Here is a 15,500-nt window from a genome sequence, read left to right as displayed (position 1 = left end):
GTCAGTGGTGATTGTTGGAACGGTACGGACCTGAAGGGGAAAATGAACCTCCAGACAGAATGCAAATTACAAATATAGGTATTTTAAAGAAATGTTGTTTTGTTTTGCTGCATGTTCAGAAGCTCTATGAAATATGGTACATCTGAGTTAGTTTGCTTCTCATGGAGTCCCCATGACCACGATGGGTAGTGTCGTATAGCAAGCATCAACTGAGAGTATATATTTATTAAGAATCCCTCTTGTTGTGGAATGAAGTTGCCTCAAAGGCCTCAATTAGCAAATAAACAGCATTGTATACGTTAGGACCCATCCTCTTGTTTCATACCTCTCAAATCTGTCTCGTGTGCTTTCTAAGAAGGCTGACGACTATATGAGTGTGACACCTTGTACTCGCTCTTTCCCTGAAAGCGCGTTGATATTACTCCCATTGTGTTCCATATAATATCACTAGAAGAATCGAGCGTATCTTTTATCATTATGTTCAATGAACCGCCAACGTAGGAATTAACCAAATTCTGGAAAATGAACCAAGAGACGTCATTTGGTTAGAAGAACCAAAAGCGAATTCTAATGATCTGCTTGAATGGATTCAAATATCGGAGTGTTGGTAGATGGATATTGGTATGTCAAGACACAACCTCCCCTCTTCCCTGAAATCCCTCATTCCTGCTTCCTAAAATCTGCAAAAGCTTTCGAAGCCACAGTGCATCGAAGGAGAAGGTAATGACGAATATGAAGGTGGTGGTGGTAGCCGCCCAAGCCTCGGACTTGGGCATTATGGCCACCAGTACCATCCCTGACGACGGTGCTTCATCGAGCCCGGAGGAGGTTCTCGACCACCCCTTCAACATGTACTCCCGCTGCACCAGTGCGCCCGCCAGCTCGGCTTCCGCCGGTTCCACCTATGCACACTTAAGCCACCTCATCTGTCCTTCTCCCTCGGAATCCCCTGCCACCTTCGGTGTCCCTTTCAATTGGGAGGAGAAGCCTGGCACTCCCAAGTGTGAATTTAGCTTCAGAAATGATAACCGCTGCAGCGAGTTCGACTTTGACTTGGGTTTCAGAGGAAATCAGTACGAACAGCCGGCGGTAGCTGCAACTGATGAGGTATTTGAGAATAAAATAATTCTGCCATTGAAGCCTCCTCCTCGCCTATACTTCCAAAGCGTGGACCACGGAGGCGGCGCCACCTCTCAGCGGCCTCCGAGGCCCCCTAGAACGAGAAGGTTATGGTCTTTTCGCCACCAGAGCAAACGTAGCGACGACGACGAAGAAGAAGAAGATCCCTTCACGGTTGCGATGGTGGAGGCAACAAGAGAGAGTTCAGGGAAGGACAAGGATCCTATTTCTTTCCTAGCCAAGGGCGTTATGCGTCGCAAGTGGCGGTTGAGGGCGCTGCTCCCTCTCCGGTGTGCGTCAAACAAGCATCCGGCCAAGTACACCCTGTTATCATCATCATCATCATCATCATCAGCAACGTCCAACCAAAAAGTAGGCGCTATGGAGACGAGAAATGAAGGCTTCGGATCGACTCAAAGCCATGATCCTGTGCATAAGACGCACTGCACCGCAGAAGGGGAAGCGTCGAAGGAATTGAAGAAGAAATCTTGCAAGGACTTGCTCGACTTCATTGGATTCAATGCAGGTGGCCGTAAATACTGCTTGGGTGGTGGTCGTCAATGATGATGGAAGATTCACTTGCCTTCTCCGTCTGTTTTCTTTCGTACATAATGTTTCCATTTCAACTCTTGGTTGGGTTTTATTTCAATTATCAGAACTTTGGATACAGAATAGCAAGCAGGCTCATTTATCATTCCATGTACACTAATGCAAGTAATTCTTTTTTCATGTCACTGGACATTCCTAAGTTTGATCATATATCTTTAAAATGGATAAAATATAATGAAAATATGAATATCTTAAATTTTTTTATTAATTTAATTATATAATATGAAGCTTTAGTCAACCTCACATTGTGACTTGAAATGATGATTTTTCTCCTTATTCGACCCGAGCACCTTATAATAATTTATGAAAATCTAGATTTTCTCTTTTCCATCTAAGTTATATTTATGCAGAAGTTAGATAGGATAGCAGCGGGATGGATGTCGTTGACTTATCAGAGTTGCAATGGAGTTAGGCTCAAGGCGGACTGACTCCCTTCTTAGATTTGTGTTGACCAGCAAGCAATGAGTCCCTTGTGGCTCGGTGATTGACGATGCTTCCTCATGTTAAAAAGAAGGAGAATAAACCTCAAGGATTGGTTGCTCAAATAAATTTTACGTTCCTTTTTCCTTTAAGCTAAGTTTGTAGCCCAACCCAACCGCGGCCGAGCCCCAACAGTAGGCTTTGCCCGAGGCAGCCAGGTCGGGTTGGAGGACCATCTACCCGGTCGTGTCTAGCTACTCGACCTCATCAGTTGACCGAGCGCAAGTGGTTGAGCCTAGGCAGACAGAACCCGAGCTTGTGCCCCTGTCGAGGAAGTCGCTACTTTGACGAGTGATGCAAGAATCATTGTGGTAAGACTTCAATTCGATTGATGTCAACATATCGAAGAAAGAAAAAAGTATACTCACAAGCATACGATGATCCCTCCGGCTCAGAACATTCTCTCTCTCTCTCTCTCTCTCTGATGTAAAAATAAAATAGGTTGGATCAATTTTGCCACATTCCATTGATGACCTTTTTTTTTTTTGGTTAATGATCAACTATATATATATATATATATATATATATATCATTCACTCATGTTTTTTTTTAAATTTTTACATTTGACCATCTATATAGGTCCCAAATACTAGGCAAAAATTTGGCCTAAATTTTTTTTATTAACATGCGATGCATTGTTTTTGACTAAAATCTAAAAATATTATATCGAATAGCAGGACATCTTAAAATGTCTTAAAAGTTTTAGGAAACCTTTGAATTGGATCCAGACAAACATATATTAGTGTTTTTCTATCTTAGAGAATTTTTTGATTTTTATAAAAAAATATTCAGATCTTCTACAATGTGTTATTTTTTAATGTTTAAATACATTTTTTATAATTTTTTAAAAAATCATACACTCATGTAATGGTTTTTGACATTCGACTTTCTAGTTAGATAAAAAATTAGTCATATTTTTTTTTAATAATATATGATGTATTATTTTTTGTAAAAAACAAAGAATAGTAACAAAGATATATGCAATTTTTTTTATAAGCTCACTGTTTTTGGCTTACATGAAAGTATAGCATGAAAATGAATCAAAAAGTGATAACAAGAGGGTCAAGACATTTGGATTTGAAAAGGAAGTAACCACAAAAGACTCAATCACGTGTGAATTGCAAGTTAAATTATGAAACAAGTTTGTGTTTTCGGGTGACTAGAGCCTATTTTACTTATGAAAAATTAGATTATAAAATAAAAGAATGTCCTTTGAACAAGAAGAAAGAGTCATAGATTTAACAATAAATATTAAACAAGGAAAGATAATTTAAATACTATATTATTTATGAAAACCCATGATTTAAATACCATAATATTCATGAATATATAATATATATACATAATTTATCTTGTCTAAATAACTATTAAATGATCGAAGAATAACAAAGACAATGATGCACTTTGTGATATTTTTTGTGTTCTTGATTCAAGAAAAAACAAAAAATAAAAGAGAAAATAAAGAACAACAACCCATGTATGGAAGAAAGGAGAAACAAACAAAAAGGAGACGAAAAACAATAAAAGAGAAACTTATTTTTTGCTCCTTTATCAATATCAGCAGTAATAGGAAAACAGCACCACATAACTACTTTATAAGTTTTCTTAGTAAAAAAATTATTAAACTATTTCAACTCAAACTGGCCAACAAAGTGTCACTCTAAACCCACTGTTTTGGGTGAAAAACACTTTAGGCTTAGCTATCAATGTTTAAATATATAAAATAGCTCATCAAGGGACATTGTTAGGGTATTTTTCAAAGTAGAAGTGCTATGCACGAAAATATCAAAGTTATGGATATTTTCTCATAATTCTACTAAAATAAAATAGGTCAGATCATTATTTTTTTATTAGTGATCAACATTGACCATGTAATATATATATATATATATATATATATATATATATATATATATATATATATATATATATACTGAAAAGTACTTCGAAATGAAAATAGAATGTTTTATATTTTGATTTTATTATAATTTTGATGATGAGCTAAATTTATATGAAGCTAAGATGAGAATGTTGAGATAGATATATGAAGTTAAAGAGAAAGAAAAATTCTTATTTGTTAATAATTTAGATAGCTTCAGGATAAGATAATAGAGAACATTTTAAGAAGATAGAAATATTTGTTAAAGAGACCTATAAATGATACAATTAGAAGATGTGAAATTATTACATTAGTGATATGAAAAGAGATAGATGAAAGCTTAAAAATATTTTATTATAAACTATAAATAAATATTTGAATACTCTTAGTTTAAATATGGATGTGATCTATTACGTAAAAAAAAAAATCATATAATCGATCCTAAATAGTTGGGACTTTAATATTTTATTATTGTTGTAGTAATTATGAAATTGTTTGATTAACATACTTTAGCTTTGTAGGTTCAATTATAAAATTGATAGTAGATGAGATTTCTCTAACTGTTTGAGGAAATCTCTCTACTCTGTTGAGGGAAATCCTTTAACCTGTTGAGGAAAATTCTCCCTTCTAACCTATATAAAAATAAGGGGATATGTTAATAACAATCAACTTCTTCCATAACTTATTTATCTATTTATTTTCTAACATGGTATCAGAACTGCCTCCTCAATAGCGGCGAACGACGAACAGCGGTGTCTTCCTCGCTTCTTGGCCAGCAGCAGTCGCAACTGTTGCATCTTCCTCTACCGCAGCAGCTTTCGCTGCCGCTTCCCTCTACATAACGGTGCCTCCTCAATAGCGACGAATAGCGAATGGCGGTGTCTTCCTCGCTCAGTCTTCCTTGCTTAACGACGGCTGCCGCGTCTTCCTTCTTCGCTGTCGCAACCGCTTCCCGGCCAGCAACAGCCGCAATCGTTGCATCTTCCTTCCTCTACCGCAGCAGCTTTCGTTGTCGCTTTCCTCTATACACCTAATTGCTGCAGATTTCTCTCACTGCAATTTCCTTAAGTACCGCTGTAGATTTTCGCGGCCATTTCCCGACGAACCGTAGTCTTGAGTACCACTTCAGTTTTCGCGGCCATCTTCCGGTGAACTGCAGCCTCTACAATCTGCTGCAGCAAATAGCAATCCACAGTAGTTGTCGTCAGCTTTGGGCACTGTTGTAGATTGCCCAATCTGCTGCAGCAAGCAAGCAATCTATAACAGCAGCCCCCTCCCTCATTCTCCACCTTGTGTGACCTAAGTATCACACAAGGTTCGCTGCATTGCTTCTACATCAAAAAAAAAAAATAAATAAATAAATGTCTTCGTTCACTTCTTCTGATGTTTCAGTTCCTGTAGGGACTCCCACTTCTTGTTCTTCTACAGGGCTTATCTCCATCAATGCTGCCACGCTGATCCCCTTTAAGTTATCAAAGGGTGGCAACTATGCGTCATGGCAAGCTCAATTTTCTAATCTTTTATTTGGATACGACTTATTAGGTTACATTGATGACTCTTTCAGTTGTCCTTCGGCCATGCTCAACATCTTCGGTGATCCCAGTCCAGTACCCAATCCAGCTCACAAACTGTGGCTACGTCAAGATCGTCTCATCCTCCAAGCTATTCAAGCTTCAGTTGCTGGATCCGTTGCTCCCTTGATACCTTCATGTATGACAGCTGCCGATGCATGGTCTAAACTGCAAACCACCATGGCAAATCATTCGCGTACTCGCAAGTTCAGTTTTCTATCCAAGCTTATGGTGACAAAACAAGAGGGAAGTATTATCTCTGATTATCTACAATATATCAAGGTTATCATCGATGACTTGGCTTTGATAGGTCATTCCCTATGTGACGAAGAGGTTGTCATTCATACCCTCAATGGTCTCGACACCGACTACAAGGAATTGGCTGCTGCAATTCGGGCACGCGACTCGCCAGTCTCTTTTGAAGATCTCTATGATAAGCTGACTGACTATGAGATGTACTTGAAGCGTGCGGACAAACTGCCTGGATCGATTGTCACAGCTCAAGTCAGTCACAAGTCTAAACGGAAGAGCACTCGGTACTCGCCGAACATCACCCAAGATTTGGCTAATGCGCCTCTTGATTTTGTAAGTTCCATGCAACACCCCTCCTATCCTCCTAGTCATCACTTCTCGCAAAGTGGCAACTCCAGCCATCATCCGTCTTGGCATCCTGCCCTACTGAGCCATCAAAGACGGGTCGTTTGCCAACTGTGTGACAAAGTCGGCCACTCTGCTAAAGTTTGCCGGTCTCGTCTCCGCCTCCCTGCTCCGTCACACTAGCCTCAGGCAAATCTCCTAACTACTCCGAGACCTAGCCAGTCCAACTGGATTGTCGACTCTGGTGCCTCTCATCACATCACCGTTGATCTTCAGAATTTGTCTCTTCACAATCCCTATGCGGCGATGAAGATATCATCATCGGTGATGGTAAAGGACTTCCTATAACTCATACTGGTTCCACTACGCTTAATTCTGACTCTAATACATTTACCCTCGATGATCTTTTATGCGCCCCTCATATTAAACGCAACCTTATTTCTGTTTCTCAATTTTGCAAACATAACAATACTTCCATTGAATTCTTTCCTGATTCATTTCTTGTTAAGGACTTGAGCACGGGGGCATCATTGGTCCAAGGCCCGAATAAAGACAACATTTACGAATGGCCGTCAGCCTCTCGAATAACCCAACCCACTGTTCATTCTTCTGTTGCGGCTCCAATTGATGTGTGGCATCGTCGGCTTGGTCATCCCTCGTCCTTTATTCAGCAGAAATTATTATCTCGTCACTCTCTTCCTCTTTTTAAGTCCACTAATTCTATGATGCATTGTGATACATGTCTTAGTAATAAGAGTCATCGGTAGCCTTTTGGCTCATCTTCCATTTCCTCCTCTAAACCTTTTGAAATTATATATACTGATGTTTGGGGTCCTGCTCCAATCTTATCTTTTGATAAGTTCCGATTTTATGTTATTTTTGTAGATCACTTCTCTAAGTACACATGGATATATCATCTTTCCCATAAATCTGACGTTTCTCGCATTTTTTCCACTTTCTAGAAGTTGGTCGAAAACTATTTTCAGTCTACCATTAAAACGGTCTACTCTGATGGTGGTGGTGAATATCAAGCCCTGGCATCCCATCTCTTAGCTTGTGGCATTCAACACCTCAAGTCTCCCCCACATACTCCTCAACTAGTTGGTTCTGCCGAACGCAAACAACGACATATAGTAGAAACTAGACTCACACTTCTACATCAGGATTCTATGCCTTCAACTTTTTAGACAACAACCTTTCAAACTGCTGTCTACCTTATTAATCGAATGCCTACACCAGTTCTACAATACCAGTCCCCCTTTGACACACTATTTCACAAACCCCCTAACCATCGTAAACTCCGAGTGTTCGGTTATTTATGTTATCCTTGGTTACGTCCCTATGCCTCTCATAAGTTAACATCCCGATCTTCTTGCGTCTTTATTGGTTACTCACTTGAACATAATGCTTTCCGTTGCTATAATCTCCACACTCACAAAATCTTCATATCACGTCACGTTGTCTTTGTTGAGTCTAACTTTCCTTTCCAAACCCTTCTATATCCTGCCATACGGACCACTTCACTATCTCACTGGAGTATACCTTCAGACCAATCGGACGAGCCTCCCATGACTTCGTCTACTTCCTCCCCTCCTGATCTGCACTATATCACTCCAGTTCAACACTTGCCCGTTTCCTCTGTTCCTACTCCACTCCACTCTTCCTCAATTGATGGGGCAATATGTTCCGAAACACAACCATCCTCTTTACCTCCTTCTCGCCCAAGTGCCCCTGACGTGTCTCCACTTGACCCGGCTTGTGCCACAGATCCTCACCCAACATCACCTCCCAATCCTGTCGTCTCCAATCATCCCATGACCACTCGCTCTAAGAATGGTATTTTTAAATCTCGTCAGGTACTTAACCTACAAGCTATCATGAATTCCTCATCCCCCAACGTTGAACCCACCACCTTCACTCAAGCCCAAAAATCTCCGCATTGGCATACTGCCATGAGTGAGGAATATAATGCCCTCCTCCATAATTCAACGTGGGATCTCATTCCTTTCCATCCTTCACAAAACATCATCGAGTGTAAGTGGATCTTTAGAATTAAGCGGAACCCAGATGGCTCTGTTGCCCGATATAAGGCACGCTTGATCGCCAAAAGGTTTCATCAACGACCTGGAGTTGATTTCATTGAGACGTTTAGTCTTATTGTTAAACCCACTATAATCCGGCTTATCTTGAGTCTGGCTACCACTAAAGGCTGGCAATTACGACAATTGGATGTTAATAATGCATTTCTACAGGGATCTCTAACCGAAGATGTTTTTATGCAACAACCCCTCGGTTTTACTCATCCTCAGTATCCACAGCATGTTTGTAAACTTCGGAAAGCCATTTATGGCCTTCGTTAGGCTCCGAGAGCTTAGTACACTGAACTTAGCTCATTTTTGACTTCTGTCGGCTTTCTTAACTCCAAATCTGACACTTCGTTGTTTCTGCGACATCATCATGGAAACACAATGTATATTCTGGTATATGTGGATGATATTATTGTCACAGGCAACAATCCCATCAGCATCCAAGCGTTCATCAAACAGCTGGCAGCTCGATTCTCGCTTAAGGATCTTGGACCCTTGAGCTACTTTCTGGGCGTCGAAGCTACCTTCACATCTTCCAGTCTCCTTTTATCACAACGCAAGTATATTTAAGATTTGTTATTAAAGACAAACATGCAGGATGCAAATGCAATTACAACCCCCATCTCTACTAGTGGTTCTCTCAAATTATCGGATGGAAGTCCTGCTACGGAACCCACTCAATACCGCCAAGTTGTTGGCTCTTTACAATACTTAGCTCTCACACGTCCAGACATCTCATTTGTTGTTAACAAATTATCACAGTTTATGCAGCAACCATCTACTCTACACTAGTCTGCGGTCAAGAGACTTTTACGATATCTTAAAGGGACCCTAAATCATAGACTCTTTTTTCGTAAACACTCTCTACTTCGTCTTCATGCCATTGCCGATGCTGATTGGGCAGGTAACCTTGATGATAGAACATCCACATCGGGGTATATTATCTTCCTTGTTGCTCATCCAATCAGTTGGAGTTCTAAGAAGCAAAAGACAAGTCGCCCGGTCTACAACTGAAGCTGAATACCGTGCCATTGCCACTACCACTGCAGAACTCAATTGGATCACAAATCTGCTCCAGGAACTCAACATCGATTCCACCTCTATAATATATTGTGATAATATTGGAGCTATCTATCTGTGCGCTAATCCGGTATTTCACTCCCGCATGAAACATATTGCTATCGACTTCCACTTTGTACGTGATCAAGTTGTCCGCCGTCAACTTGCCATCAACTTCGTGTTTCTCATGTTCATACGGCTGATCAATTGGCCGACTCATTTACGAAGCAATTAGCTCGTAAACTTTTTGCATTATATCAGTCCAAGATTAGCCTCCTTGATAGGAGCACCATCTTGCGGGGGCATGATAGTAGATGAGATTTCCCTAACTGTTTGAGGAAATCTCTCTACTCTGTTGAGGGAAATCCTCTAACCTGTTGAGGAAAATTCTCCCTTCTAACCTGTATAAAAAGAAGAGGGATATGTTAATAACAATCAACTTCTTCTACAACTTGTTTATCTATTTATTTTCTAACAAAAATAACATTTCATCCATAGTATAAATCAAGAACACTCAAAAATCAAATACACTTTTTATGTTATCAACCAAAATATATCCATTACACTTGCACGAGTGATATGCTATGTATTAGATTTGTGTGCATACATGTATATCATCAATCAACAAATTTAGAACGATATTTCTCTTTAGATTATACTTTATAAGAAAATATTTTCTAACTCCATCCGCTTCTAAATATAGTTTCTCTCAGGGGTAAAATCTAAAAGATAGAATTATATTTGATCTGGTTAATAAAAATAGGAAAAATAAGATTAAAAATTCATCCGAAATAAACATCCGCTGGCGGAAGGAATAATTTTATCCATTCATATACGTTTGTAGTTGAATCCATTCTCAAAAATAAGATTGAGTATTCATCCATTACTTAGTTTGATTGATATGCAAATTCATGAGCATGCATAAGAGGCAATAATAGAATAAGAAGAAAGAAATATGAGAAATATCATATAAAAAAGAATATGGTATTTGGTTAGAAAATTTCATAATCCTTTTATAGGCCTATTCCTAATTACACCTATAAGAAACATAAAACTTCAACAATTAAAGTTTCTTAAATTAAAACAAATGCCTTATCTTATAATTAAGGAATGAATATTTCCAATAGAAAATTTGAGTTTCCTAAAAAGAAACGCTGATAATTTCAAATACGAGTAAGGCTAGAAATGCTATGAAGAATAGTGTTACATGTTAGGTATATACTACACCATGTGTATTGACTAGAGGGCTAAATCTCATTTTCCTTTGGTTATAAGGCCTCAATTACTAACCTTATCCAATCAAGTTGTATAAATAATGCACAGCCATGTCTAGAAGCGTTTATAAGATTCACAACCCAACTTCCACCAAGTAAACATCATCAACTGCCCTACAAAATGACAAAGCTACAAGCTCAAAAGCCAAAAATGAAGAACACAAAACCTTCAGGAATTGAGATTGGTGTCGCGACTTAAAGTCAATCTAACACATCGATCATCCTTTGAATGACTCCATCATATTCATTTGTTTTCCTGGCTTTGAGATTATTTGTTGCCAAATTTTGACTTTATTATTTTTCATGAAGGCACTCGACTACTTGCCGTCTTACAATCATAGCTCATTCAATTCGTCTTACAATTATGGTCGGACTATACCATAGTTTATTCTTTATTTGTTTTGGAATGCATAATGGAGAATAAAAGAAAGACGTGCTATGGAACTTCCATCGTCTAAAGGACTAACTACTCAATGTGGTAACTTCTTTAAATTGTCAAGCAATAAGGATTAACTCTTCAACTTGTACGGTAGGTTATTTAAATTATCAAGCAATAAGAATAAAATATCAACTCTTTCTTATTTTTAAAAAAATTAAAGTTCTTTATATTATGATGGAGACTCATCAATGTGTAGGGTAAGTTCTTTAAATGATCAAGCAATGAGGATAATATAACAATTTTTTTTGGCTTAAGGTTCGACACTCATATTACTTGCTTATGGATACTTATACATCAACATTTATGTAATTTTGAAATGTAGTTATTTCATATTTCTTGAATATCTATCGTTGAATTTAGATTGTGCTTATAATTACAATAAAGAGAAGTCTTTTTATTTTTTGGAAAAGGAATATTAAGAGAACTCATATCCTTAAATCGTTTATAATATTACGTATGCTCGTGGATATTAAAAACAAAAATTATTTCACTTATATGCGACATGATAATTTATTTTATTTTATATTTTTCTTTAAAAAAAAAGGAAAGAGTTCGAATAAAAGAAACGTTCTTTGAAATTGATAAAGAATTGCACCTCAGAGTTGAAGGAGGTTCTCCGAAACAAAATATACGTCATGCAAAATAGTTGTAGGGTCGCTCCTGAGACTAATAATATGAAGCTTAAGGTAGAAGACTAAGAAATCTAGTTCTCTAGTAAGAGAGAGAGAGAGAGAGAGAGAGAGAGAGAGAGAGAGAGAGAGAGAGTTTTGTTTATAGGTAAGTAAGTTCAACTATGAAGTAGTTGGCTGAGCGATCCCTAAAAGGAACTACGTGGATGGCTAAGCCATCCCTAAAAGGAACTACGTGGTTGGCTAAGCCATCCCTAAAAGTGTGGCTTGGAGGTAATGGTGCTATCGATGGACGATGGATGCTGATGCAGTGGCTTATTTCTTTCTTGTTGTCTAATCGTAAGTATTTAGTTTTGTATTATTATACATCATTGGGAGAATTAGAATGCCATGATAATATTTAAATATGAAATAATTAAAAAAATTAAATGAAAAACATTTGGTAAGAATTGAATTGGAAAAATAAATCATATGGCTTTGTTTATCGAACTTACAAATCATTTTACTAATTGATGTTTTTAAATTGGATTATGTGCACTGCCATATCAACACATATGCACTTTTGACATGTCATTTATGTGATACCTCTTGAATAAATTTGGTGAATTTTCTTGACAGAAAGAATACAAATAAATGACAAATCACTATATTCCAAATATTTTTGCAATTTTTTTTAGGAGTACTATTATCAAACATTAAAATGATTGTCAAAATCAGAAATGAGTTTAGGAATCCAAATTTAGATAGCATGACGTATATATAGTTTTCAGTTGTAAAAGGGTTATATATGCAAATCACGTCAATATATTATGAAGTCGGCTCTCCTTCCTCCTCTTTTTTTCTGTCGCGATCGAGACGCAGTCGTATTACTGGCAGACACTGAAACAAAGGGGAGGGCGATCAAAGATATGGAGTTTGTGGTAGCTGTAGAACACTCGGACGACGAACGTCACAGTGCTCCCGAGACCCCGAAGCGATACGACGGCGTGTATCGCAGTTGCATCACTGCGCCCGGCAGCCCAGTTCATAGCGCTGCCATCCGTGCACACGGCGTCGCTTTCGAATGGGAGGAGAAACCCGGCATCCCCAAGTGGCTCTCTTTCTCTAAGAGGCTGGAGAAAGCGCCGGAAGTTGCTGTAGCTGATGAGGTACTGTTCGAGGAAGAAAGAATTCGGCTGCCTCTGAAGCCCCCTCCTCGCCGTTACTTCTCACGCACGGATGATGGAGCTGGCAGCGCCTCTTCCTCTAAGACGCTGGACCAAGTGCCGGAAGTTGCTGCAGCTGATAAGTTGTTGGAAGAAGAACGCATTCTGCAGCCTCTGAAGCCCCCTCCTCGCCTTTACTTCTCACGCACGGATGATGGAGCTGGCAACGCCTCTTCCTCTAAGACGCTGGACGAAGTGCCGGAAGTTGCTACAGCTGATGAGGCGTTGGAGGAAGAACGCATTCTGCAGCCTCTGAAGCCCCCTCCACGCCTTTACTTCCCACGCACGGATGATGGAGCTGACAGCGCCACCTCCACTTCACAGTCGCCGAGGCATCATGGATCGAAGATGTTTAGGTCTCGTCCCAACCAAGGCAGGAAAGAGCTTGATCCCTTTACGATTGCGATGATGGAGGCAACGAGAGATGTACCAGGAAGTGACGACACTCATGCTTCTTCATCCAAGAAGTGGCGATGGAAGAAGATACTTTCGTTGGGGATACTCTCCAACAAGAAAGAGCGAGCTGATAGCACGAAGACCGACGCTGTTTTGGGATCAACTCATAGCCATGATTCTGCGCATGGGATAGAGAGCACCACAGAGGGGAAAGCGCAGGAGGAGCTGATGCGGGCGAACTCTATTGTGCTCCGGCAGGGCCAGCTTAGTTGCATCCCCTTCGGTCGAGGTGGCCGTCGTCAACGTCGTCGCCGTTATCAGTGACCGAACACTGGTTTGACTTCTCTTGTTTGCATCTACCGCAAACAAAGTCGTATTTACTCGCCGGTGGGTTTAGCTTAAATTGCCAGAAGTTGCATGGAACTATTAACATTATTAAGATATAAAAGCATTAATTATCCAATTAACTATGATAAAATATACGACATTATTAGCATATGTTTTTAGGCTTGACAATACTTCCTGAATCTTCGGGTCCGGTTTGGCAAAACATGGAATCGGAACCGAACAGGAAAGCGGTAGTTTTGGAATCCAATTGAATCCATAAATTTTGGTTCCGGTTTGAATCGATATTTTTCATTTTTTTAAAATAATATATAATATAAAATTTTTATAATTTTATAATTATTTTTTTAAAAAAATAATGTACATCCATAGTGAGTGTAAATGTATAATGACATAAAAAAATGATATCAAAATTAAATAAAATTATAAATATTTAATCGATCTAGTTTTTGTAATAGTCCCTTTGGTTGATATGTAGAATAGGAGGTAGTTGCTTTTGCAAATAATCTTTTGGTTTTATTTCATCGCCTTTGTCTTAGTATCGATATATGCTTAAGCTATGATTAATTCAGGGGGGTCATAATCAATCTAGTTTCATCCAGATTTTTGTTCTCTTGCACTTAAGGTTGCTTGACGACTATGGTAAATACTAGAGTCACTAGTATTTGTCTCGTGATCTGAGATTGAAAATATTATTGTGTATCATACTTACTATTCCAAAATAAGAAACTCTATACATGTAGTGCTATCATAAAATTCAAAAGTTGTTAGATATATATCAAGCTCAAAGGATCCCCAAAGTTTTTTTTTTAATTTTTGTAATAATAGTTTTATTTCCTTAAATATTTTACTAAGTTTATTGTGTATCATATTTCCTTAAATATTTTACTGTGTTAATCCTTAGATGCTAAGTTTGGGAGGTAATATGTTTATTGCTATAGTTAGCACTATAATTGTCATATAAGTTAATGACTAAATTTTAATATCTCTAATTTTATCATCAATATCAACATCTACTTCTGAACTTTCACAATAAATTAATAAAAATCATTTAAAAGGATAAAAAACACAAGTAACTAAATAGATTGATGAAATTTTAAAAAAATATTTTATCCATTTTGATTTCATAGCTATATAGTTAGTTATCTTTAAACCATTATCACATTGATATTCTTTTAATGCACCATCAATATTAATACAAACAACTAAAAAAATAGGTGCAGTAGGACAATAAATACCAAATAAAGTATATGTTACATTAGTAAAAACTTCTATAATTTTTAAATTTTTTTCACACACATTCCACTATAAACTAACTTGCTAACATTATTTAGAATAAAAGTATATAATAATTTTTTATATTTACAAGATTCTTTAAGTAGTTTGTAGAATTCCAGTAGGTAGGAACAAGAAATCTTTTGGGCTTTTTGTCATTTAGTTTATAAAATTTGGCCTATTCTTTCATTACTTGTGGAGGATCCATAAGAATGAAATAGCTTGCTTAATAACAAGGAAAAAAAGTTTCAAGAGATCTAAGTCCATCTTATATATATATATAAATTCAAAATATGATAAACATATCCAACATGAAAAAAAGATACCACCAAAACATATTGACAAACTTTTTATAATTCTATAATGGAAGTTATTTTTGCTACTATATTATCAAAACTATTAGAATAAATTTTAAAAACTAAATAATATTCTTACAAAATTATATTTATCATTCTATAGGTATTATGGACTGTATGCCACTTATCAAAAATTCTAAAAGCAATAATTTATTTTTGCACGATTCAATTACTATCTAT

At 37.7% G+C, this 15,500-nt stretch overlaps 1 protein-coding gene across 1 annotated transcript; it reads left to right on the top strand.

Moving 5' to 3' along the window:
• Positions 1-723: 723 nt before the first annotated feature.
• LOC103985324 (uncharacterized) lies at positions 724-1,683 on the top strand. Its single transcript, XM_009402984.2, has one exon. The coding sequence runs from the start codon at positions 724-726 to the stop codon at positions 1,681-1,683; it is 960 nt and encodes a 319-aa protein (XP_009401259.2).
• Positions 1,684-15,500: the final 13,817 nt, after the last annotated feature.

The sequence above is a fragment of the Musa acuminata genome, chromosome BXJ2-5 (genome assembly GCF_036884655.1).
Source record: "Musa acuminata AAA Group cultivar baxijiao chromosome BXJ2-5, Cavendish_Baxijiao_AAA, whole genome shotgun sequence".
Taxonomy (NCBI): domain Eukaryota; kingdom Viridiplantae; phylum Streptophyta; class Magnoliopsida; order Zingiberales; family Musaceae; genus Musa; species Musa acuminata.
This window is presented reverse-complemented; position numbering and strand designations above follow the sequence as displayed.

Bases quoted from the DNA above. Each gene is read 5' to 3' on its own strand.
- LOC103985324 (XM_009402984.2), top strand. From the start codon at position 724: ATGACGAATATGAAGGTGGTGGTGGTAGCCGCCCAAGCCTCGGACTTG.